The sequence below is a fragment of the Delphinus delphis genome, chromosome 11 (assembly GCF_949987515.2).
Source record: "Delphinus delphis chromosome 11, mDelDel1.2, whole genome shotgun sequence".
Lineage (NCBI taxonomy): Eukaryota > Metazoa > Chordata > Mammalia > Artiodactyla > Delphinidae > Delphinus > Delphinus delphis.
The window spans coordinates 86,165,877-86,192,436 of NC_082693.1; the positions used below are offsets into that span (position 1 = coordinate 86,165,877).

Below are 26,560 nucleotides of genomic sequence, written 5' to 3' on the forward strand. Positions count from 1 at the left end.
TTCTCTGAGTTACTTCACTCAATATGATCATCTCTAGGTCCATCCATGTTGCTGTAAATGGCAATATTTCATTCTTTTTATGGCTGAGTAATATTCCATTGTGTGTGTGTGTGTGTGTGTATATATATATATATACACACACACACACACACACACACACACATATGTCACATCTTCTTTATCCATTCATCTGTTGATGGACACTTAGGTTGCTTTCATGTCTTGGCTATTGTAAATAGTGTTGCTATGAACATTGGGGTGCATGTATCTTTTCAAATTAGAGTTTTCACCTTTTCCAGATATATGCCCAGAAGTGAGATTGCCAGATCATATGGTATCTCTATTTTTAATTTTTTAAGGAACCTCCATACTGTTCTCCATAGTGGCTATACCAATTTACATTCCCACCAACAGTGTACTAGGGTTCCCTTTTCTCCACACCCTCTCCAGCATTTAGCCAAAGGGGCTCACTTATAGGTGAACTTCCCCTTAGTCTCTTATCCTGCATGACTGACTGGCCCATTTGCTAACAGCAGTAGAGACCAAAGCAAGAATTAAGAGTCTCCAGACCAGGCAGATTGTCTCAAACGTCCTATTTTAAAAGTCAGTGAATACCGCCCTGTAAAGAAAGGACTACAGTTTCCCATTCATGATGAGTTTTACTCTCAGGCTAACTTCACAGAAATTCTCTCCTTCCTTCTTCAAAGCCCTGTTAGAGTTTGGCAAAGGTAGCAATTAATATACCCACGAGTCAGATGAGAAAACTGAGGCCCAAAGAGGTGAAGAAATTTGACTCAGTAGCCATCATCATGTCTAAACTGGAAAGTTGCACTTTCGTTGGAAAGTCCGACTTCTCTTGCTTGGACCCCTAACACTGATATTCAGTGCACAGCATGACTCTCTAATATTAGAGACTAGGGGTAGGATTGAATGTCATTTGATATCATGACGGGGATCCAGGAACTCCTCAATCTTACCCTGTTATTCATCCCTCTTTCCAAGAGCTTCCTGAGGGTCTGTTAGCACAAAAAACAATGGCAAATGGGACTAAGGACGGCATTTTATTATAGGCAGAGCAGTGGCCTTCCCCATTAGGAAATATGGCCCAATGATTTGGACTCAGAGCAACCATATGATCGCTTTGTCTGCCCTTGGGATAGAGGGAGGCCGAGGCAGGGGGCAGGCAGAGGAAACTGACATGTGGGGAGCAAGTGTGGCTAAGGGTTAACCTTTGATGCCACCTCTAGTCCAGACTGTGGGAAAAGGGTCAACTTTTTGGAAACCAGAACTGAGAACATGTAAATTTGGAAGCTATGGGGTAAGCCAAGGTGGGTCATAAAACCAGGGAGGAGAAAGTGAGGCTACAGAAGGAGAAGAATGAAACTGGCATGCAAGGAGGAGCAGAAAAGAGGGACTGGGTCCTACTTTTCCAGTTTCTGGTTGCAACTGCACGGCCAGCTACATTTCCTCTTCTGGGAACTTCGAAGAAATTCCCCCTTTGTGCTTAAGCTAACAGGTGGGTTTCTGTTACTTATACCCATTCTGTCATTCTCTTAACTAAGAGAAAAACAACCAAATAAAGAAGCAACGTCCCAGTTCAGTTCAGTTCATGGCAATTTATTTAATTTAAAAATAAAAACAGAAACAAAAACAAATCAGTTTCCAATGAAAATACAAACACTTTGGGTGGTTATCCAGCTTTTTTTTTTCCCCTGTAGGCTGTCCTGGGCTCAAACCAATCAAATGAATGAAAACCAATTTTGACTGGAGACATAAAGCATGTTGCACCGTTTAAATTACACCAATATATTATTATAATACCTTTGAAATGCCTTTCAGACCAATAAATAAAAAAAGACAAATTCAAATAAAAAAGTCAACTTTTTATTACCAAAAAAAAAATAGAAATTAAATAAAAGTCACAACACGGATTAAAAAAAATGTGCAGTCAAGTTTCTCTCTCTTTTTTTTCTTCTAGGAATGATACCATGCCAGTAAATCCCTACAGAACATTTCCAGTTTGGCAATAAGCAGTCAGTCAGTCATTCACATTTGTACTCAAGACCGCAGGCGTGGCCAACACTCACCAGAGTCTCACCCTGAAAGATGCACCTTGTCATCTGCAGAAGCAGCACCTTGTAACAGGGATGGAAATTCAGAGAGTACTTGGCATTTTCATTTTGCCTGGGGTCTTGAAGCACTTCCTGAAAACTGATCATGCCTTGAAATTTACCTGTAACAAGAAGTATAAGTCTACTCCTTTGGCAGATGTGTAAACTAAGACACTGAAAGGCCCACAGAGGCAAGGAAAGGACCAGGAGAGCTGACCTTGAATCTCCTGCTTGGTCCACCAGGTCATCAAAGTGTCTCTCACTTGTAATTCCATGGAAATGAATCAAGCATAATTTCCTTGGCTGGGATTGGCTGGAAGGGATGATAGGACTTAATCAGGAAGCAAGGGAGCTGCTTTGAGGGCCTGTCCCTCTATTCCAAGTTTTTCCTTAAAAGGACAGAGTCGGCATCACGTCCAGAATCAGAGGATGTTAGCAGAATGTCAGAACTAGGCAAGGCCTGAGAGACCAGCTAATCTACCCCTCCAGCCCTCACTGAAGGGAAAACTCAGCCCCGGAGATACTGCAGGTGCCTAAGGCCACCAGCACACCAGGATTAAACTCAGGGTCTCTTCCTCTGAGTGGAGGACTGTCTTTACCACAATCCACTGTCTGGTTCTACTGACAAAAGAGAACATACATGTGTTTTGGGGGTGGGGGTAGAATGACGTTCCTTAATAGTGTCATTTTTACTTGAAGATTGTAAGGATGGAAAATACCAAACAGACACAATCACTTGGGCAAGAAGAAAATACACCAACCAGTAGGTAGATGTTATACCTAAGTCATACTGACAGCTACCAACCAGGCTGGCTGCCATGCGTGAGGGACCAGCAGTGTGGCAGTGCAGGCTGTCCAGAAAAGGTTGCGTAAAATGAGACAAGGAGGGAGCTTTAGAGATTGCAGAATGCCCTCCGCGCACCCACACGCCCCATACACAGTTTGCTAGCTACGGAATTTTTTTCCCTTTGAACCTATCTTGGAGTTCAGGAAGGAGGTGGAATTGAATGAAGGGAAACCGGAAAGCTTCCCATATTACACTACTCAGCTCAACCCGAAGGGACGCACAAGCCAAAGCCCCAGAGCTGGTGACAAGGGGAGAAATGGAGCCACATCTCCTTAGGGAAAAGGGCAGTTTCATTCTAATCAATGTTCTTAGTACCTAAAGGTGAATGCCTTCTCTTCTCCCCATGAACTATTATCTGTTGGTTTTCCCCAAAATACCCCCAAGACTAGTTCTCCTTAAATGTCTAGCTGGCTTTCAGAAGTCAGCCATCCTGAAACAAAAGTTTCAATTAGCTGGGGCCAGTAGAACCTGAAGTTGTCCCAAACTCCCAAATAAGACCATTAATTCCAAACTCGGTATCTGAAGATGCCCCACTGTGGGCGTGACATCTGATCACCTGTAATCTGGGCGTCTAGAAGTTACACTATGTTAGCTATGTTACTTTTCAAGCTAAGAGTCCTGTCACACCTCTTTTCTGCCTCCTCCAGAACCATCTGGAGGACTTCCAGGGAAGTGTTCCCTCTCCGCTCTGCTTCCTCCCAACCCACTCTGCTCTTGAAGCACCTTATTCATCTGAGTGGCTGGAACGCTCCCCCTAAAGCCTAGGAGTTCTAGGCAGGTAGGACACAGAATACCTAGATTCGTACGGGGAAACACCTTCTGCCTGACTTACCTTTCCTCATCCAAATACCCCACCTACACACTAACTCCCTAGAAGGAAACTCGCCTACCTCTGAGGATTCTACCCTTAGTGGATGGGGAAACCGTTTGCTATGAGTAAACAAGGTTAATGGTTGAGCGAGTTACTCCTTTGGGGACTATGGACGATATCACATCCAATTCAAAACATTCACACAGGTCAGAACCCACAAGGCAGCATTCCAGTTAATATTGAGATGTTAAAGAAATTGACAAGTTGTCCCCTTGCTGGTGTGGATCAACTTCCACTCATCTGCAAAAGATCACAGAGGGTTCCAAGCTCTGTTATACACCATAGTTTTGACCTCTGACACCACCTCTTTTTCCCTGTCTACCCTTGGAGGTTGTGCTGAAGAGCCAGGAAGACACCAGGAAAGAAGAGGCAGACAACAGAAAGCCAAAAAATCACCATGGGCTGGCTCTAAGTCCTTAGCAGTGTTCAGAGCACTCTCTCTCTGACCAAGGCCCTGTCTTCCATTCGAGGCAGAGTAGCAAATTAACAAATGCCATACCAGTGGCATGAAAGAGATAACATAGATCCCATGGGATCTACACTAGCACTCCCAGGGCTTAGCCAGGTCAAGGATGGCAACTACACGGCAAGAGTGCCATCCCCATGGCAGCCATTACTATTCAATCACAGCACTCCTTCCCACTGTCTGGGCTACTCAAACCAGCACACCCAGCAGCCCCTATCCATCGATTACCGATTCAAGCTCAGATGAAATCTACGTGCCCACCCCCTGCAGGCAGACCAAGCCTGCTAACGCAAGGAGAGAAGGAGCGAGCTCTGAGTTCACTCAGAGCAGATGGCCCCAGTCTGTCTTGCCCTCCTCCAGAAGCACGTGGACGACTTCTAGGGAAACGTTTCCTCTCCCATATGCTCCCTCCCCACCCCCTAAGTGCTGGCCAACACCACCTCCCCTGGACTCTAGGAGGTGCCGTAAAGCAAATGCCAATGAGGATCCCACTTCTGACTGGCAGTTGGCAGGACTGGCCAAGAGCCCACTTCTCCCTCATACGCACTGGCTCAAGGCTGCAAATTTGGCCAAAGCAAGACAGCACCGATCCTTTTTCAGTCTGTTGTCATGGCCAGCAAAGAGGTAACCAGCTCTGTCCATAGCCCAGTCACCACTCCCACTCCTCCCTTGTACCCACCCCGACCCACCCCTGCACCCTGGGGAGCTAGTTGAGTTTGTTACAGATCTCCAGCGCTTTCTTGTAGACCTGAGTCACATCGTCCATGTCCGTGAGGAGGGAGAAGCTGCTGTCTCCCAGCCGGTTCCGGTACCGCTTCAGGTACTGGGGCCGGGGCCGGTTCTGGAGCCCCTCAAAGTCCTGGATCTGGAGGAAGTTTTCGGCAGAGACGCAGCTGCGGATGCGCTGGCGGGCAGGGCGATTCTCCTGCAAGTCGAGCAAGTCGAAGGAGTCGCTGGACAGGACGCTGTCGTCGCTGATGACGCTGGAAGGCCGGCTGTAGCTCCGGGAGAGGCCCTCGGCAGGGATGCCAGGCTCCAGCAAGGATTCCAGTGTGGGCATTTCGGGGCTGGCCAGGGCCGGGTCCATGGTGCCCTCTGAGTACTTGCTGCTGTGTTTCAAGATGCCCTTCCTGTGGCAGGAGAGGCTGTGGGACGTCACCCTGGCCGGATCCGGGGGGCTCGGGGAGGGGATGCCGCCACCCAGCCCATCGTTACTGTCCAGCAGCTCCGAAGACTCGCTGCGTTCCGGGGACGAGTAGTAACCCGATTCTCTCTGCTGGGTCTTTTTCAAGATGCCTTTCTTGGGCATCGTGGCCGACTGTTTGGGGCTGAGTTTAGCGGGCACCTCCGCCTCGGGGGCGCTTGGCAGGGGCACGGCAGTCCGGCACAAGTCCTGCTCCAGCTTGAAAGCGGGGGGTAAGGCGGGGCTGACGACGCCTTCGATGAAGCCGGTGCTGTGAGAGCGATGCTCGCTGTTGCTCCGCTTCTTCAGGATCCCTTTGGGCCGCTTGGAGCTCACCTTGGATGGGCTCTCAGGCACCGAGTCCTGGCCGGACTGAGCAAAGTCATTCTCCTTCTTGGACTTCTTCAGCGACCGCTGCCGCTCCAGCATGACCTCGGGGGCCCCGGGTTTGGCCAAGCCCTTAATTTTGGCTTCGGCCTCAGCCTGTAGCCCTGTGGAACGGTGGTGCCAGTCGATAATGCGGGCCAAGAGTGGGGACTCGGCGCTGTGAAGGGCATCGCAGTCGCAGACGCTGCTCTTGTAGCCCCAGTTCACCCACCAGTGGTTGGCAATGTCCTCGATGGTGGCCCGGCGGTCGGGGTTCACCATCAACATCCACCGAATGAGGCCTCGGGCATCTGTGGGACAAGAAGCAGAAGGAACGGTACATTTTACGGGAGTTTTGGGCTTTCCAAAGCTGACGCTCTGGGGGCGCAAAGGAGACACACTCATTTGAGGAAAAGGCCAAATGGAGCCCTGGTGCAGCCACGCCATGGAGCAGGAAGCCGTAGCCTTCCAGACTGTCCATCAGAAAGCGTCATCAGGACTCAGAGCCACAGGCCAGTGGGCTATCAGAGCCCGGCATGTTTCTCCACGCTACTGACGGAATGTCAGACTGCTGACTTTCCATCAACTCAGATCTGTATAAAATGGGGAAGGCCAGGTAACCAGGAAAGAATCCAGACCTGACCCCAAGCAGGGCCCCACCATTCCTTTGGCGGATATCATTTTACTAAATGGGAAAACAGGTATAGATTACCATGGCTTTTAGTCCTCCAAAGTTAGGTTTATATAAACACACAGCACTCAGGTCACCAGGAAAATGTGTCAGCACAAAAAGGAAATTTAGGGCTGAGACGGCAAGGAAAAGGCTTCTCATCAGAGAGGGAGAGACAGAGAAGGATGGAGAGGTGTTCACACCTGGCACGCCTGGGCCTTGAGAGGGGGCCGTCCCCAAGGCTGGCCTGACTCGGGCCTTGGCCGGGCTCTGAATCCCACACCCAAGTGCTCACCTCCTGTCCCTCTCTGACATAAGCCATAGCCTACCAAGCTGTCAGATCAGGGAGCTGATCTCTATCTGCTATCCGTTTATGGCCTGTCTGAAAAACTCCATTTGTCAATTTCTGCTGCCAAAGAATTAGGGGAAAGCCCCAAAGGGATGTTGAGGAGGCCACAGGAACCAACAGACTCTCACAGCTTATAAATCGCCTTTTAAGATCAAACCGTGCTCCCCAAATGGGGGTTGAATTATATCCTGGGAAGGCGCCACCTCCCCTCAGCTACTTATGTAGCTAATGAGTAGCTGGCCGGGACCTGGCGATGGAGCCAGGGGTGAGCTGCAGCCCTGAAAAGTAACAGGATGTTCATTCATTCAGTCAATAAATATTTTCTGAACCCCTGTAGTGTACCAGAAACTGTGTCGACACAAGTTAGCTGGTCAGGCAAAAAGGCTGCCATAGATTTCACCCTGAATTTTCTAAAAACAAACAAACAAACAAAAATACTCGGGTTAGCTTATTGAAAAAATGTACAGATATAGATATCTGCATATCTATACCTGTTTATACATATGAAATACTCAGTGCTCATTATTCACAGATTCTGTATTTGTAAATTCGCCTACTCATTAAAATGTATTTGGAACCCCCAAATCAATACTCAAGGTGCTTTCCACGAACTGGCAAAAAATGTGAATTACCCCCCCACACAATGCGCATGTGTGTTCCCAGCTGAAGCAGAACCAGGTGACAAGGCACTGCCTTCTTGTTTCTGCTCTCATGCCGTAAGCAAGTGTCCTTTTCACAGTCCGTTTAGTTCATGCTTTTCACATATATGCGCTTTTTATTGGTGATTTCACTGTTTAAAATGGCCCCCAAGCGTGGTGCTGAAGTGCTATCTGGGGATTCTAAGGCCAAGAAGGCAGTGATGTACCTTACGGAGAAAACATATGAGCCAGATAAGCCTCATTCAGGCACGAGTTAAAGTGCTGTTGGCCGTAAGTTCGATGTTCATAAATCAACAATATATTTTAAATGAGGCGTCTTTAAACAGAAATATACATAAAACAAGGATATGGACTGATCAGTTGACAAAAACGTTGTGACCAGAGGCTCCCAGGAGTCGAGCCCTGTATTTCCCTATGAGCAGTGCTTCAGTATATTCACAAACTCAGCGTTCATAGCAATGTTATAGGACACAACTGCGGCAAATAATGAGAATCAACTGTGTGTGTGTGTGTATACACATGTGGGATGCGCGGACTGCAATATACGATGTGTCTGTTCACCACATTCCAAATATGGCCACCTGTACACACCCCTTCTGCACTCAAACAATGCTCTCCCATCAAGAGATGGAGCTTATGGCCTTGGTCGCTTTGACCAATAGAACATGGCAGAAGTGACATCATCTGGCTTCCAAGCAGACGTTAAGAAGGCCTGGCAGCTGCTTCTTCCTCCATCTTCGAGCCCTGAGCTGCTATGTAAGAAGTCCACGCTCCTTCCTAGAGAGAGAGGCCTGGGGAGGCAGCTCAGGGGGAGAGAGCCCACACAGAGGGGCCCCGAGGTGTCCCCACAATCGGCCCCAACTCCAGCTACCATCTGATTGCAACTGTAGGAGAAACCCAAGGCAGGCCAGAAAAGCTCTAACCAATCCAGGGAATCAAGAGATAACGGCTAATAGATGTTGGTTAAACTGCTGAGTTTGTTTGGGTGTGGGAGCGGGATGGGATAGACTTGCTCTGTGGTAACAGGTCATGAAACAGCACCCATGCGCCACACCCCCCGGCCAGGGCAAGGTGTGCAGAAGAGCAGCTGCCACCCTTAGAGTCTACTGAGGGGGTCTCATGTCTACGTGGACTGGAAGGGACTTCACGTAATACCTTTTCCAAAATGTGAATTTACAGTGGAGAAACAGAATCTAAACAGGGTAAGGGCCTTGCCCAAGTTCACACAGCAAGCAAACAGGACTCCTAGCCAGCAGAGTAGAACAACTGTTCTGGAAATATCACAGTGGGAAGGTTTGGGGAAAGCGGCCTAATAAGCCAGCTCTGCCGGAAGGCAAAGATCTGGGGGGAAGAAAGAGGAAAAGCAGGAGTCTTCTTACAGACATGGACACAAAAGCAGAAAGCGTGAGCTGGCCTCGCCCGGCTTAGCCGCCGACCCTCCGTGGGCACACACCTGAGGGCTGCGTGGGCTCCCGGTACTCTCCGCTGCTGATCTGCCGAATGAGGTTTTTGTGATCGAAACCATCGAAGGGCATCGTTCCATACACGAGAGTGTAAAGCAACACGCCCAGGGCCCAGCTGTCCACCTGGAGCAGAGAGACAGACATATAGGAGCTGGGAAGCAGATTCCCTTCCAAACCATTAGCATCACACACCACGAGCAGCCACCCTCAATGACCCCAGGAATGGAATTTAGCACCTGGCAGACAGGTTCCCACCACAGCCTGACACCTGATATGCAGTGCACCTGGGGCCTGTTTCAGAGCCTGACTTTTTCGTTGCAAACTGAGACCAACGGTTCCAACCCATAGGAGAATTTTCTTGAACAGACGATATTCTTTGATCCTCTCTAATTTTGTGAAACAGGTAGGGGCCCCGGATTATTTTCAGCCCTATTTGGCAGATGAGAATACTGAGGCCCAAGGAAGTTAAATGGTTTCTCCAGAGGCCCCTCCCCATCCCAGTGATGGAGGTAAGACTGGAACATGGGGTTCTTGACTCCTAACCCAGGAATCCTGCACCTTCTTCAAAGGGATCAGGGGTTGCAAACTCAAATGCTTACAAGAGCCAGGCAGACAACAAACGTGAACAAAGAAAGAGAGACGGTGGGGTACCACGTGGAGTGTTGGTTTGAAGACAAACTGTAGAGGGCATTCACCCATCTTACATAGGCAGCCTCCTCTGGCTAGTTGCTGTCACATAGTAATATAGGCCCAGCACTGCTAGATCCTTTGTTTTTTCAAGAGAAGTCAGAAAACGGACTTTTATGTGAAATCTCCCATTTATTAAATGTTCAATTTTTTTTTAGAAAGATGGCCAAATAAAGCACTCTTGCTGGCCAGATCACAGGCTGCCAGCTTGTAACCTCAGAAACGGATCATCGAGGATCAAAGCAGCATTCATTATCTGTGATAAATTTACAGTGTCAGGTTTCTGCAATGTTGTAAATTGGACCTTAGGCTCCTCCCTTACATTCTTGTTTTGGAAAGACTTTCTCCTTACTGCAAGTGATGGAGGCTCTTGGCATCCGTCTCTTTACCCTCTAGCCCTGCCCCAAACACTCTCAAACAGATAAATACTTGGAAGGAAACATTTCAACCCACTGAATGGCTGCTACTTAAGGTATCCTGAGTGGATGAATCTCTCTATAAATAGAACTATCTCTTTAAAAATGAATAATCAGTCACAACTCACCCATTTTCAAAACGATATTTTCACATACCTGTGTCTTACAGTGGCCCTGAAAGCTTTAGGCACACAGAGAAAATGTATTTCTCATGAATCAGAAGATGCAATTAAAATGTATTTCCTTGATCAGAAATACATGCTGTCAAAGATACACGCAAAAAGGTTCGCTGCAGAGTGAGGCTGTTTGCTTTCTGTTCTGCTTGTCTTATTACAATAGGGAACAACTGAAAACAATCTAACACTAGGGAAGTGATTAAATAAATTACAGTATATTCATACAATAAAACATCATGTCATCGTTAAAAACCATGTTTTCAGTAATAACAAATTCAGAAAAGTCACAATTAAGTTAGTAATAAAAGGAGAGATGTACACCTATAATAGTGACCTCAATTGTTTGAAATACAAGATCTACACTGGAAAAAAAAGCCTAAGAAGAAGTCACATAAATATTACGTGTTATCTCTTGTGGGGAGATCGCAGGCAACTTTATTTTCTCTTTTAGGCTGTTCTGGATTTTTCTCCCAGGTGTGTATATTATGGCTTTTATAATCATATAAGGAAACGGTTTTTTGTTTGCTTGCTTTTATGTTTGTTTGGTTTTTTTAAGTATTCCTAGGTTCAGTTCTTTTCTCCTCTCCAGCCCCCCACCGTACACACCAGGCAAGCTGCTCACCTCTGGCCCTCGGTAAGGCCTCCCGTTGACAATTTCGGGAGAGGCATAGAGTGGGCTCCCACAGAACGTTTGCAAGAACTTGTCCTTCTGGTACAGGTTGGAAAGCCCAAAGTCGGCAATCTACAAAGAGGAGCAAGACCCAGGGAGCCTGTTAGCGTTACAGTCAGCGTCTGCATCGGCTCAGCTCACACCACACGGACCAAAGCAGCTGAGGCGCCCCTGCGTGGCTCTGCCAGCTGGGTCACCCTTTTCTTTTTTCTTTTTTTTTTTACTTTATTATTTTTTATTTTTTTTAAACATCTTTATTGGGGTATAATTGCTTTACAATGGTATGTTAGTTTCTGCTTTATAACAAAGTGAATCACATACATATGTTCCCATATCTCCTCCCTCTTGCGTCTCCCTCCCTCCCACCCTCCCTATCCCACCCCTCCAGGCGGTCACAAAGCACCAAGCTGATCTCCCTGTGCTATGCGGCTGCCTCCCACTAGCTATCTACCTTACGTTTGGTAGCGTATATATGTCCATGTCTCTCTCTCGCTTTGTCACAGCTCACCCTTCCCCCTCCCCATATCCTCAAGTCCGTTCTCTAGTAGGTCTGTGTCTTTATTCCTGTCTTACCCCTAGGTTCTTCATGACATTTTTTTTTTTCTTAAATTCCATATATATGTGTTAGCATACGGTATTTGTCTTTCTCTTTCTGACTTACTTCACTCCGTATGACAGACTCTAGGTCTATCCACCTCATTACAAATAGCTCAATTTAGTTTCTTTTTATGGCTGAGTAATATTCCATTGTATATATGTGCCACATCTTCTTTATCCATTCATCCGATGATGGGCACTTAGGTTGTTTCCATCTCCGGGCTATTGTAAATAGAGCTGCAATGAACATTTTGGTACATGACTCTTTTTGAATTATGGTTTTCTCTGGGTATATGCCCAGTAGTGGGATTGCTGGGTCATATGGTAGTTCTATTTGTAGTTTTTTAAGGAACCTCCATACTGTTCTCCATAGCTTTTGCACAGCAAAGGAAACCATAAACAAGACCAAAAGACAACCCTCAGAATGGGAAAAAATATTTGCAAATGAAGCAACTGACAAAGGATTAATTTCCAAAATTTACAAGCAGCTGGGTCACCCTTTTCTCTGCAGCCCTGAGCTTTCATGAAAGGATCAGTTGGCATACCTGGGCCAGTGATTCCCGACTGCAGTCCCTGGCACCCACTGCATGCTCTGTTACTTAAAATCACTCCTTGCAAGGACTCTGTTTTCACGTCAGTGTAGACTTGTCCTGAGAAATACCCACAGAATCACATGCTCGATGTTTCTGATGAATACTACAGTGTGTAACTATTAATCTGAGATCCGTCCGTCTGTGGCCTACCTAAAGTCTCACTGCCTTCCTCCACAGTGGTGTACGTACCTACCTGTGCACTGGACATCACCACCTTTTATAGACCTATGCACCAATCAGAACTGTATTCTGCCCACCTTGGGACCCTAGATGAAATGGACCCACAGCACCGGGTTCTGAGTCATCACATTGCAGCCCAAACTCTGCCACTAGCCATCTGTGTGACATGGAGCAGGTCCCTTAGCTACTCTGAGCCTCTGTTTACCACCAGAAAATGGAAACCCATGATCCCTATCCTCTTCTGGATCACAGGATTATTGTGAGAATGATTAAAAAAAAAAAAAGAATTAATCAAGGTGAACGAAAAAGTGCCTTGAAACTTTGTCTACAAGTTCCAGGCAAATGTTTTCCCTAACCTTGCTTCTCTTGTATCGCACACCCCTTGGAATCACTCTCTTCTCCTTTGGCTTCTTGAAGTGTTTTACTATCCTTTATGGCAGCGCTCTTCTGTGTGTGTGTGCACCTCTTCATATATACATATAATGTATATATGTTACATGCATATATGTATTATCATATATGTATAATGTATATATTATACATGTACATATCATCACATATATCACATACATTCATGTAATATACATTACATATGTACTTACATATGTATGTACATATGTATATACAAATATATATATTATATGTATATAAATTCACCTTGCCTACTAGGCTGAGTCCCCCGAGGCAGGTGGCAGGTTCCACATCTGCCCCTCATCTCTGTAACATCCACTGCTTAGCACCTGCCCTCACCCAAGAAACACCTGTCACCAGAATAGGCATTATATTTTGAAAAGCACAAGACAATTAGTAGATAATACAAAATAATAATAGTAAACTTAGTTACCACTTACAGAACAACCTCCAATTATCAGGCATGGTTCTAAGCACCTTACACTCCCTAATCCTATCTAAAATCCCATTTACACAACCATGTGAATGTATTTCATGCCACTGACATGGTACATTTAAAAGTGGTTAAAATGGTAAATTTTATGTTATGGATATTCTATCATAATTTTTTAAAGACCCACTTAACAGATGAGAAAACTGAGGTTTAGGAAAATTAGGTTATTCGTCTCAGGAGAGCTACCTAGCAAGCAACAATGTAAACCGAGTGTCTCTAAAGGTTCAAACCACTGCCCAGCGCTGCCCCTGGGTAATCTGCAAATCTCACCCAGTCTAAGCCAGCCGTCCACGCTGAGCCTCTGCGGACTTCTGCCCTTCCCCAAACTGATTTCCACTTGAAGCTTATAAATAGGATGAGTGATTCACACACAGCCCAGCTGAGGCTCTGTTTTGAAGGCAGCGCCCAGAAGAAGGCTACTTTGTAAAAGTCACCCCTGAATGAACGGAATGGCACTGAAAGCAGCTGGCGCACAACCGCCCTCAGAAAACGCAGTCTCGGAGCTCAGCTTGCACTTAATTGCCCTGAATTCCACCTTCTTATCAAGGACACTGACTGGCTTGCAGGAAGTTGGTTGCAAGCTTTATGAAGTGTGCCCTGTCAATCAGGACAGGAAGGGACCAGCTGCAGCCCTGGAACATCCCGAGAAGTCGGCTAAGGCAGGACACAGCACTGTGAACGTCGGCGGCATCTGGGGCACTGCATGAGCTTCCAAACACAGGCGCGCACACACACACACGTGAGAGGCACCCGCCACCACCACGTGCAAAACCCCACACACACACCAGGAGTGCTCGAGTCTGGGCATCCCTGCTTTCTTTGTAGCCCTTCTGAGAAGTGTGTTTATGTTACGGCCCACTCCCATCCTCACAGACTAATGTTTATCAGCCTCTCCCAGTTAAACTGTCATTGTTGCTGACATAAGATTAATAGAAATCTAGATTAGTCCCTGTTCTTGGCACTTCAGTGGAAAAGAAATATTAGTCAACACACACACACACACACACACACACACACACACACACAGAGTTCTCCATCCTTGAGCCACTTAAACTTGGGCTGCAGCTCTAAGATTCCACGCCGTACGGAGCTTATATCAACTATAAGATGGGAAATGGCCACTGTATAAAACTTCTCAAAGCCTCAATTTCCCATCTGTAAAATGGAGGTAGGAATAGTATCCAGCCCCACGGTGTCACAGTGAAAATTAAATGATGTAAAGTGTGTGCCAATTACTATTTTAAGCATTTTACAAAGTTGGAACTCAAATACATGTCCCACCTTTAAATCCACCTGGGTAGCTTTATTAGCTTCATGATACTCAAAACAATACTGGTTTTCCATTGGAGGTAATTATGTAAGGTTTCTTTTTCAAATACACATGATTTCTTAAGTGAATTGCACTAAATAAAAGTATTAAAGTGAAATAGCACAGAAGATACTAGGAAAAGGCAAAATCCATGAAGAGAACAAAAGGAAAGACATTTGGGAAATTTGGGAAATAATGATTTTAAACATAATAAAACAAAAAGGAATCCCAGAAATGGTTCCAACCTGGAAGAGTCGTAAGCGGTGAACTAATCCTGCCCCTCGCTCTGTAAGTGAAGCAACTGAAGGTTACAGGACTTAAGAAGCTCCGCTGAAGGTCACAGACAGAACAGCTACGTGAACATTGGGTTCTGTACGATTCTCTGTAACAGAACATCAGTTGTGTATCGAGGGTGACTCCACCAACGAGGCATCCAGCTTTGCTTTCAAAGTTGTATTTTGCCGACACACTGGTAACCTTTGGAGAAAGGTAACCACTTTGCTGGTGATGGGCTGTTGCCCTGCCCCGTTCAGAACCACCCTCTGTCCTCACACTGGGCTATTCAGTTCAGCCTGGACTCTGAAAAGGATATCAACACTCATGTCCTTAATTTCTAGAGTTTTTGTTGTTTTCAAACCTTTCTACAGGTGTGCCCTGCTGGATGAAAATCAGAGTTATACAAAGTGGCAAGTGATTATTCACGTTTCAGAAGAATTAACCTCACTACAACATGGATGAACTTTGAAGACATTATGCTAAGTGAAACAAACCAGACACAAACCGATAAATATTATAGAATTCCATTTATGTGAGGTACTTAGCGGAGTCAAGTTCATCAAGACAGAAGGTAGAAGGGCAGTTGCCAGGGCCTGGGGGAGGGGGGAACGGGGAGTTAGTGGTGAATGGGCACAGAGTGTCTGGTTGGGAAGATGCAAAAGTTCTGCAGATTCGTGGTGGTGATGGTTGCACAACAGTGTGAAGGTACTTAATGCCACTGGACCGAAAACCTAAAAATGGTTAAGCTTTACGTTACGTAGATTTTACCACCATTTTTTTAAAAGGGGGTTAACCTCGGATCACTGTGAATAATCCCTGCGAGCTCAGCCAGCTTGCTGATGACTAACCACTGGGAAAGGATGCTGATGTGGATGATAATAAAAGCAACGGTCTGACAGTCATTTGCAGTGTCTGACAGGAAGTGCACTGCACAGATCAGAGGTTGTGGAGCCAGAAGCACCTGGGGCTAACCCTGGACTTGGCACTGCTAGATCATGGGTGGGAACTGCCACCAATTTCCTCATGGGCAAAATGGGAATAATAATAGAACCCACCTCTAAAGCTGTTCTGAGGATTGAAGACATGCACGTAAAGCCCCTGGAAGAGTCCTGGTACCGGCTGACTCTATAAACTACAGCCGTTAGGATAACGATGGTGGTTGGTCTACTTAACAATTGTTTGCGCAGAGCCAATGCCCACCGAAGACCCAAGAGAAATGACTACCATTCATTTCCGAAATAAGCACGTCCAGCATGAGAGGCTGCACCATACGACAGGAGAAGTAAGGGATGCTGGGTTTGAGTTCAGATCCTGGCCTCGCCTTCTACCAGCTGGACCAGCAACATCAGCACCAGCTGGGAGCCCCACCCCAGACCTACTGAGTCAGCATCTGCGTTGCCACACGGTCCCCAGGGGATTCGCTGCCCGTCCGTCACTCTGAACCTGTGTTCCTTCAACTGTAAAATGGGGGCGGGGGGTGATGATTATAATGTAACCTACCTCACAGGGCAGATACGAAATCAAATGAATTGATAGATGGAACGTGCCTTAACCCACGCCTTACACATGGTAGGCCTTCGGTCAATGTTAAGCGATCACTACTTTCACCTGAGTCTCAGTTTCCTTTGTTGGAAAAGGGAATTGCAATAGCCTCGACCACACGGTGTTGTGAAAAGCAAAATCAGATTAAATGAGATAATAATAATAACAGCAGCATTGCTACATGCCAGTCATTGTTCTGTGAGCACTACGTATATTAAAACCTAACAACCCAATGAGCAGGGTTCCGCTGTTATCTCCATTTTGCAGATGAGGAAGCTGAGGCCCAGGGCAGGAAAGCGGCTGGCCTGAGGTGTGGGTGAAGAGCTGCACTGGCTGTAAAGCTCCACATTAAGGGGATTTAGTGTTCTCGGGTGGCTGAGGAGGAGACGGGGCTTTCTGTGTCACTCTCCAGAAAGACACACTCCATAGCTCTGTCAGGCCCTGGAGTTCATTGCTGTGGCTTTCCCGTGACAGCCTCGCTCAGGTTGTCAGGAAGTGAAGGTACGGAGTGAAATGGTGAGCAAAAGTGAGTGGGGTCAGCTTGTATCGTCAGATCTAAGGTTACACCTCCTCTCGAGAGAGATGGGAAATAACGGATCCCAAGCCATCTGGGGAAGCTCTTCACTGAGGTACCTCCAAGAAGCAGCCTCTCAGGGGACGCGAACACACAACCACCCAGCTCATTCGACCCTGGCAGCCCCGCATGGCTACTCTGGCCACGGTGACTCAGGCAACCTGGCCATGGCCACCATCAGCACTTGGAGAGTCTCCCCCAGGGACAGCTGTCTGCAGGCTGCCTATATACAAGGTAAGGCCAGCTGAAGCAAGGATGAAAAAAGTGGCCTCCCCTTGTGAGTGTGAGGATGCTCTGTTGGATTTAGGGCAAATCTGGGTGGGTGTAGTAGAGAATTTATCAGGTGCCCGGTCTTTGGAGTCAAATAACCTTAGGTTTGTAAGGCAACCCCATTGCTTATTAGCTGCAGGAGCTTCCTCATCTGTAAAATGGGGGTAATCAGACCCACCCCAGTGGAGACATTCTGAGAACCAAATGAAATAAGGCGTGTGGAAGGTCTGCCACAGGGTTTTGGCTTCTAGCAGGGGCTCCAAAAAGGTTACTTTCCTTGTCTAGCCTCCATGCCCTGCCCTGCTCCTGTGCTTGCTGCTCCTTCCCCTTGGAAGCCCATCATCACATCCCTTTCTATCAAACTCCTAGCCATCCTTCAAAACCCAGTTCAATCGCCACTGCCTCGGCAAAAGCTTTCTGATCTGCCCATAGTTCAGACCCACCACTTCCTCCTCAGCACTTCCACGACAGATTACAAAGGGACTATGAGGCACACAGCAGAGTCACCTGGGCCTAAGAGATGAGGATCAGGGAAGGCTTCCTGGAAGAAGAGGCCTTCAAGCTGAAACTCTAAGCAGGGGTAGGAAAAGAGCAGTAGGAAGAGCATTTCAGGCAGAGGCAACTGTGTGTGCAAAGGCCAAAAAGTCTAGTGGATTTGAGGAGTTGTGTCCTAGGCAAGGGAGCTTCTCTGACTGCCCCCCACCCCCCACCCCCTATAGCTCAAATAACACCTGTCATTCCCCATACTCATCCCGCATGGATTTTCATCACCTCCAGAGAATTACACTACGTATTTGTTTATTGCTTGTGTCCCCAACTGGAATTCTAAGTCCATTAGGACAGGTACCTTACCCTCCTCATTCACCTCTGTATCCTTCTCACGGCTCATTATTACTGGTTTAACAACAGCTAGATTCTGAGCTCCAAGAAGACAAGGACCTGGCCATCTGGTTCACTATTAAATTCCCAGCATCCAGCACCATGCCAGGTACACCGTAGGAACTCAGTAAATATTTGTGGTCAAATAAATAGTGCTCACGGGAGGTATTCAATTTGCTGAATGGATAAGTGCAGGAATGGAAGAGTGAATGCAGGCATTCATGGATAGGTATGTATACACGCACATACACATAAGTGGACAAATGAACAAACAGATGAATGGATTCATTAATGCATGACTGCAGCATCCTCACATTCATATAGTCAAAGCCCAGAGGCCTGTACCCTGAGCTGCCCTTCTTGGCCTTGTTAAGGCTCGGGGTTTCCATCTTGACTTAGCCCTGGCCATTCAAAGCTGCTCTTCTTATCCACAGCAGCAGGCATTTCCATTGTCATCAGGGGCAACGGGCCATTTCCCCTATGTCCCTCTACTCTGAGCCCCGGGAGCTCACCAAATTCCCAGCCCTCTTTGTGGAGGTCTGCTGACCCTGGTGCCTGGCCCTCTTCTCATTGTCAGGCACTTTTACAGGAGCTGTCTATGGGAATTGTCAGCATTCCATTCTCCCAGAGAGTGGGATGTGAATCTGGCCCATTTTTATTAATTGCAAATTAATGCTGTGCTGGGTGTCTATTTTAGTAGGCATGCTTCTCCGCAAAGTACGGAATGCAACCCAAAGAAGCACATTGCTCTCATTCTTTCTGCCGACCGACTGTGTGAATATTTTTAGAAGCCACACCCTCGCGCAGTGGCCAGAAAAATAATTCCCAGTGCCAGATGCGCTCTTTGCAAATCAACATCAGGCAGGGAAGGGGAGAGGAACAAGAGCCATGGCTCACACCAAAACTGCAGCGACAAGTTTCGACCAGTAGCATTTTTATAGGTCTTCTGGGTAAAAGCCCTCCACCCTCGAGATACGCAACATGGACCCACATTTTGAGAAGCACCTCACTGCTCATACTCTGCTGGTTGGTAACAGGCCTTCAGGGTCAGTGGTCCCCCGGTGCAGACACTGATGACATGGACTCTCTTGAGCATGGAGGCCAGCTTGTGGCCATGTGTCTGCCTGCCTTTGCTACGAGTGCCCTTTCTAAATATGTTTCCAGCAAAATGCTGAGTCAGGAAGAGTTGAGCATATGCAGCCGGAAGACAGATCAACAGCAGCTGAAACACATTTTCAAAAACCTTGGAAGTGGGTGTAAGACGATATAAAGAGAATCTGCCTGGAAGTCAAACATGTGAGTTCTAATCCTGGCTGTCACCCCTTCACTCCAGAATCGAATAGCTTAGAGTACCGACTTACGGCGGCGTGTGACAAGCATTGTGCTGCATTCCAAGGAAACAAAGACACAATGACATACTGATTCATTGTGTACGACCTTGCGCAGGCACATCACTTAGACTTTCTGGGCCATAATCATGAAAACAAGGGGTTGGAAAATGACCCTCAAGGTTCTTTCAAGCTCTAGGATTCTCAGATCCTCGTAGGATTCCTTGAACAAGCAGAAGGAAGGAACAGCGTCAGAGAAAGGGGAGGTTTGCGCGCGCGCGTGCGCGCGCACGCATGTGTGTGTGTGTGTGTGTGTGTGTGTGTGTGTGTGTTTTACCTTGGTAAACGCCAGGAGTAGACATTCTTAAGGATTCAGAATCCTAAGGAAAAAGGACCCAACCTTACTTTTTATAATGTTCTATGTATCTGTTATTTCCCTACCTAATGGTTAGGGACCCTGGGATGAAGGACTTGGTCCTGGGAGCTGGGAGGCCCCCATCATTGCCCTTGTGCTTTATGCAAATGAGCCGTTCTCCCAGGCTCCTGCCCATTGTTCCCCGCACAATTGCTTTCAGAATGGTGACCATTCTTCTCTTCCATCGGGGAATTCTATGACTCCGTAGGAAGCTATGTGCCTTATCACTTCTGGGACTACATCATGGGACCATGAGGTCAAGCTGTACCACAGAACCCGATCCCCAAGTGACAGGCTCACATTCCAGGCCTTGTAAAGACCACATTTCGTCTTGAGAGCTCAGGGGCAGGTGGCAGGAAGACTCTGCAGAGAAAGTTACCAGGGTGGATGACACAAACCCTTAGAATGTGCCCCTCAGACCAGAACCCAATTCTCTAGCCGTGGCCTGACCACCGTGCCCCAGCCCCTTCAGAGAGCTCACTTCCTGTTCAGTGCCCTCCGCAATGGCCAGCCTTGTCAGCTGGGGCCTTGGATATTAATAGGTGAGTGCTAAGTGCTTTGACCACATATTGTCTAAAATCCTCACGTTTGTCACTGACTGTCCAGGGCTGGCATCCTTACTAGACAGATGTGGAAACTGAGGTTTAGATATGTGAATAATTAATCTAAAACACTGCCGTTAGTAAGGGGCAGGGTTGCACTGCAAACCCAGGCCACGCAACTCCAAAGCCACCGCTCTTAACCTTGACTCACTGCACTGTGCTTAGACAAAGCCAGAGGCAGAGCATCTTGTTCAGTCCTCAAAACAAGCCTGTGGGCATTACCCTCTCCCCATTTTATGGCTGAGGAAACAGGGTTTTAAGTGGCTCTCGCGATGTCAAACAGCTAGTAAACCACACAGGACGGAATTTTCTAACTCTGCAGCCACTGCTCCTTCTGGAATAATCCAACCACTTTGCCAGAAACAGAGAGACCCTGAGATTTCACTTCCTGTTCCTAGAAAGACTAATTTGACCGACTGTTTCCTCCTTATTCTGTGGGCTACGGAGAAATATGTGATCACGGTCAACCTCTCACAAAAAAACAAGAGGTCACCCGGATGTGGCTTCCAGGGGCCTCTCAAAGGACGATGGTGACTAATGGTTGCCACCGTGATCTGCAACCAGAATGCAAACACCAAAGCAACTCCAACCGTCCCAGCAAGGAAACACCTCCCTGTGATGCACTCCCTCAACGGAAAGCAACAACAACAAAAAAAGGGGATGATGCAAGGTCACTCCCATGCTTGGTCCAGGGACCAGGGATGAGGCACTAACGTCACCGGCGGCCAATGAGAGGGACCCCTGGTGCTGGGAGTACTAAGGCCATTTCATAATGAAACCCATGTGGCAAGCTCCAGTTTATTTTGAAACCGTATTTGCTTACTTTGCAGCCATGATCAAAAGGCCATTCGGAGTGCTCTGCAGGGGGCACTTGAACCCTGTCGGCCAGGAGAGCTTTCTCTAGCTCCGTCAGCAGCCCGCATTAATACTCCCCGTGAGAGTCAATCCCATCACTTGCTGGCATGTTCTTTCCCAAAAGCCACCACCGCCACCATTTCAGTCGGCTTCCCAGTTCCACAGCTGGCGGGGGGCGGGTGAGGAGACAGGGGGTGGAAGTGACAGAGAAGTGGCAGGGACAGATAATAAATTGCGGGCCTGCGGGCAAATTCCAGCAGGATGGTTCAAACTTGGGCTCAGTGGGTCAGAGAGACAGGGGCTCAAACCCCAACTCCACTACCTACCACTGTGTTATCTCAGGAAAGTTACTTAACGTCTCTGTGCCTCAGTTTCCCTATCTGTGAAATGACGTAAATAACAGTATCTATCTCGTGATTGCTGTGAAGATTGAATTTAAGTGATATCGGGCAAAGATGCTATGAAACACAAACGCACTAGGTTATTGTTGTTAAGTATTTTGATGGTGCTAATTACAGACTATGAGCTTCCCGAGGACAGGGACTGTATTCTAGTCAACTTTTAGGACAATGTCTGGCATGTAGCTGGAGATCGATAAATGCTTGTTGAGTGAATTCAACCACTGGAACTGAACTGAGGGCTCAAACACAGTGATTCTCCCCACCCGCCTGCCGGGAAGGAAGTGGCCGCCTTATTCGTAGGCTGCAGCTTGGAGCAGAGTGTAAGCCTTCAACCAGCTGTAATCCCCAGGTCTGGCATATCAATCAATGAGGCAAGAGCTTTACCTTAATATTACAGTTGTCATCGAGCAGTATATTTTCCAGCTTCAAGTCCCGGTGGACCACACCATTCTGAAATGAGAAGACAGGCAGGCAATTGAATGGGAGCAGTTGGGATGAGAGAGAAAGTGGGAGAGGGGGAGGAAGGAGGAGAGTGAGCAAAGGGAAATCTTTGACAGATTAAAGAAATGCGTCAGCGCCGGTGGTCTTCACCCCCATCCTTCAGGGCCTCTCTCACTGTCATGAAGCTCCCTGCCAGCGACCAGCACAGCACCAGCGACAGGAGAGCATTAGTCACTTGCTGTGTGGTTAAGGGAAAAATGACAGGAATCCATTCTCCCCCAGAGCCTGTAAAACAGCGGGGGGGATTCTTTGTCGGAATGTAATTCCACTGTGTGAAAGCCGTATAGTCCCAGGCAGTGGCAAACATTGTCTGTCTGTGATGCGATTCCCAGGGAAGCAGCAGATTTCTCTGCTGGGGACTCAGAATGTGGGGCTCACAGACCTTGCTTGTCTTGTCTGTCTACCTGTCTCCCCAGTGCCTGGCTCAATCTGTTCTGACCCAGGAAACCATGCAGATCTGTCCTGAGGATAACAGAAGCATTCCCAAGGGTTATTTCCTAAGCAGCTGGAGGCAAGGTTCCTCTCTGCTGGGCAAGACTCAGTGTGGAGTGAACGGTGAAGGTGGGAGAGGCCACTGAGACCAAAGCAAGCTGCCGCCATACGGTGGGACCTTTCCATGCAAGCAAATGCTGGCAAAGCTGGCAGAGGAGCCCAGTGACAAGCAGGCAGACAGCCAGCTGAATGGTGAAAAGAAGTCCTTAACCACCAGGCTGTTGGTCTATACAGCAGTAACAACTGTCCTGCTCAATGCTTTTCAAAACCCCGTGATCTTTTAAGGGGATGGGTGAGCAGGGGAAGAGGAACTGAAAGAACCAGCTATTGGGGCTGGGAGGACGTTTTTAACATCATTCAGCATAAAGGACCTTGGCAAGTGAAGCTGCCCTTTCAAGAAAACCAACTAGCTAGGAATTCTTTGTCTTTCATTCAGGATTTCTTTAGTTCAGAATCTGCATGTTCACAGCTAGTACTTTATTGCTTATTTTCCTTTCTATTTGACAGTTCCTAGTATCTCTAAAGACACTGAGACTGGAGAGGTGAAAACATGTATTTCTACCACTCTTTCTAACCCAAACCTTCAGGGATTCAGAAATGCACAAACCAGGGCTCCTGGAGGAAAGATAACGGAATGCAAGGTAGCTGATTTTGTTTAATTTTAAATATTGGGAGTAGTTTGGTTTACACTGTTGCATTCCCAGTTTTCATAAGACGGAATGAGCACACTAAAGCCCCATTCATACAAAAGCCAAGCTTCACACACTTCAAATAATGAAGACAGGATCTGTGGTGCTTTATGATGACGCCTGATGATAAAATACAAAACACTGTGCGATCTGAATCATCAGTGCCTTTTGAGTCAGCAGAGAGAAGTTAAGTAATGTCCACACGGGTGAAGGGTTTTAGATTGTAAGTAATTAGAAGATGATCATTCCAGAGTCGTTCTCAGTTAAGCAGCGTATTTGACAAACCAGAAGGCCCCGTGCTGCAAGCATTCAAATGAAGAAGCTGACTCTATTTTGGATGGCATGTTGGGTTCAAGTCACTACTGTCCTCAAAGTGGAGGACTGTTCCAGGTGTGCAAAGTATGAATGGGATGGAAATCAGGACTAAAATGATAAATAATAATTTGTTGAAGTATGGCTTGGAACTATCTGTGTACTTCATTCCCTTCTCCAGAGACCAAGGGTAGCTAAACTGGCTGGATTAAGAGCACATCCCATTAGTTGTGTTGCAATAAAATTGTACATGTGTGTATGTAACCTCTGTGGATATAACCTACGCAAGGAAAAGAAACCAGGGCATAGAAAAGTTCGGAAACTATGGCCTGCTAATTGCACTTCTGGAATTTCTCTTAAGTAAATTATTCAAATGAGAGAAAAAAGGTTAATGTACAAAGACGTCAATCGCTATTTCTAATAACCAGAAATTAGAACCAGCCTAAGTGTCCAACAATCACAATCATTCCAGAGACTTTTCAGTAACATAGGAAAATGTTTAGATTAAAATCCTAACTGAAAAAGCAAGACAGAAATGTAAAAATACATGCAATGTGTACCACATTGATTGCATATGGATTGCATCCTGGAAGGGAGAAAGGTCACTGGTGTAAAACTCACGAAATCCGAGTAAAATCTGGAGTTTTGTTAATAGCAATAAATGAATGTGGGTGTCTCCATTTTAGCAAGTGTCCTACAGTCCTGTAAGATGTTAGCATTAGGGTAAACTGAGTGAGAGGTGCATGGGAACTCTCTGTGCTATCTCGGAAACTCTGCTATAAATCTAAAATGATTCAAAATTAAAAATTTGAATGAAAAATAGATGTGAGGAGCAGGGGGAATAAGATTGGAAAACAACAAACAAAAATGTCAATAGTGGGTTATCCCTGGATTCTGGGTGACGGTGATTTTCTTCTTTCTGGTTTATGAATTCTCCATACATACTACTATGAACAGATGTCCCCTTCATAATATGAACAGAATCACGTGATGCCATGAAAGCTGTCTGTGAGCAAAGCTGTGGTAGGGCCGGCCGTACCTTGTGACAATGGTGCACGGCGGAGACGATCTGCCGGAAGAAGTGTCTGGTCTCCCTCTCACTAAGGCGCCGCCGCTCGCTGATGTAGTCATACAGCTCCCCTTTGCTGGCGTACTCCATGATGATCACAATCTTATCTTTGTTCTCGAACACTGCGGGAGGAACGGCGATACACAAACACCCTGTTTAACTGACAAGCTCGCTAATAACTACAGACCGTGCGAGAGGGGACAACAGAGATGTCGCTGGACAAACAAATCAGTCCACAGCGTCACGAGGAGATGGGCAAGTTTCCCAGCCAGGTGGGCAATGACACCATCGCTGCTGTTACTGGACTTGCGTCTGTAATATCACGGGGAATGTGCCTCTCTCTTCTGAGAACCCCACTACTCCCTTTACCAGGTTCATTTCCCACAAGAGCCTCCCACCAGAACTGCCTCCCTGTAGATGGGGAACAACAAACACGACTACCATTTATTAACCATTTGATATGGACCAGCTACCCAGACCCCAAAACAGGTGGCGAAACTTGTCGTCTCTTTGCTCAAAACCTTCCAGACTTTCCATTTCACTCAAAATAAAATCCCAAGTTCCAAATGTGGCCACCAGGTCCTACACGCCCTATGGACCCCTTTTAGCCCTGTTACATATCTAGTCTGTGCACTTATTCTGTCTACCTCACTAGCATCTAAATGAGGGTTGGTTTATTTCATTCACTGACGTATCCCCAGCACTCAATGCCTTTTGGCAAAGGGGCTCAATTCATATTTATTCAATGAGGGAATTCAAAACTTCACAAATGCATTCTGGACCATTCTACTAAATAACTACATGGCACTCAATGCTTCTCTCTCCCCCAACCTGATATTCTCTAGCAGTAATGCTCAAACTCTGCTTGACTGAGTCCTAGGAGTTCCAGGCAGATGCCCCTGGGGGTAGGTCAGGGGAGATCATGAAGGACAGGCTCTAGGTCCTCAGCTCCACCCCAGCCAAAGCCACTCCACTGCTATCTGCTTTATAGTTGGGGCTTTACCAAAAGACATCCTTTGAGCAAAGACAAAATAATAATTGTGTTGAAATCCATCCTTCCAAGGGATGTGGTATAAAAACGTTGGTAGGGTACCCAAGACCCTCCTTCCCTGAAGGACCCCTGCCTATCTCCCTCCATCTCGTCGGCTTCTTCCACTGCCTGTCAGGCCCCCTGTGCCCACTGATGCCAGACTGTTCACTGTTTCTCCCAATCACACACAAACACACTGCTGTTTCCCACCTCCATGCTCTGCCCTCTGCCTTTACTCCCACCTGTCTTACCCGCCAGGGACACTCCAACTCATCAGTCAAGGATGAACTCAAATCTGATGCCCATATTGCCTCCCTTCTACTTCTCATAACGGATACTTGCAACACAGCACTTTCGAACTGTGTGGATATATTTGCTGATTTACATATTTATTTCCTCTGCCGAGACTGTGAGTCTGGACTTGGAGAGGTAAAAACTGTAGTTTTGGAATCAGACACTCCTAAGTAGATTCCTAGACCTCCCTCTTACTTGCTGTGTGACTCTGGGGGAATCACGTACCCTCTCTGTGCCTCACACTTTAGTCAATGGTAAAATGTGAATAATATCAGTAAGTACTCCCTAGAATTGTTGGGAGGGTTTATTGATATCAGGTGCGTGAAATGCTTACAACGGGGCTTGTACTTATGGCATACACTCAATAATGTTAGTTATTATTGTTGGTATCACTACTATGGGACCCCAGGGCCTAGCACTGAGCCAGACACACTCGATGAACTGGAACGTGCTCTCAGCCTGGGTCCCCTGTCCTCCCATACCTTGTCACTGGCTGCTAGAAGCTCAGGCTCCT

At 46.9% G+C, this 26,560-nt stretch overlaps 1 protein-coding gene across 3 annotated transcripts in view; it reads right to left on the minus strand.

Moving 5' to 3' along the window:
• Positions 1–1,601: 1,601 nt before the first annotated feature.
• Positions 1,602–26,560, minus strand: part of NUAK1 (NUAK family kinase 1) — a 68,707-nt gene continuing 43,748 nt past the window's right edge. For all 3 annotated transcript variants that reach the window (XM_060025529.1, XM_060025530.1, XM_060025531.1), the window contains 5 exons: positions 24,693–24,844; positions 22,044–22,109; positions 10,887–11,006; positions 8,976–9,108; positions 1,602–6,155 (listed from right to left, as the gene is read on the minus strand). In XM_060025529.1, the coding sequence (XP_059881512.1) occupies positions 5,002–6,155; positions 8,976–9,108; positions 10,887–11,006; positions 22,044–22,109; positions 24,693–24,844 (1,625 nt within the window). In that variant the 3' untranslated portion in view covers positions 1,602–5,001. The remainder of the gene's footprint in view (positions 6,156–8,975; positions 9,109–10,886; positions 11,007–22,043; positions 22,110–24,692; positions 24,845–26,560) is intronic.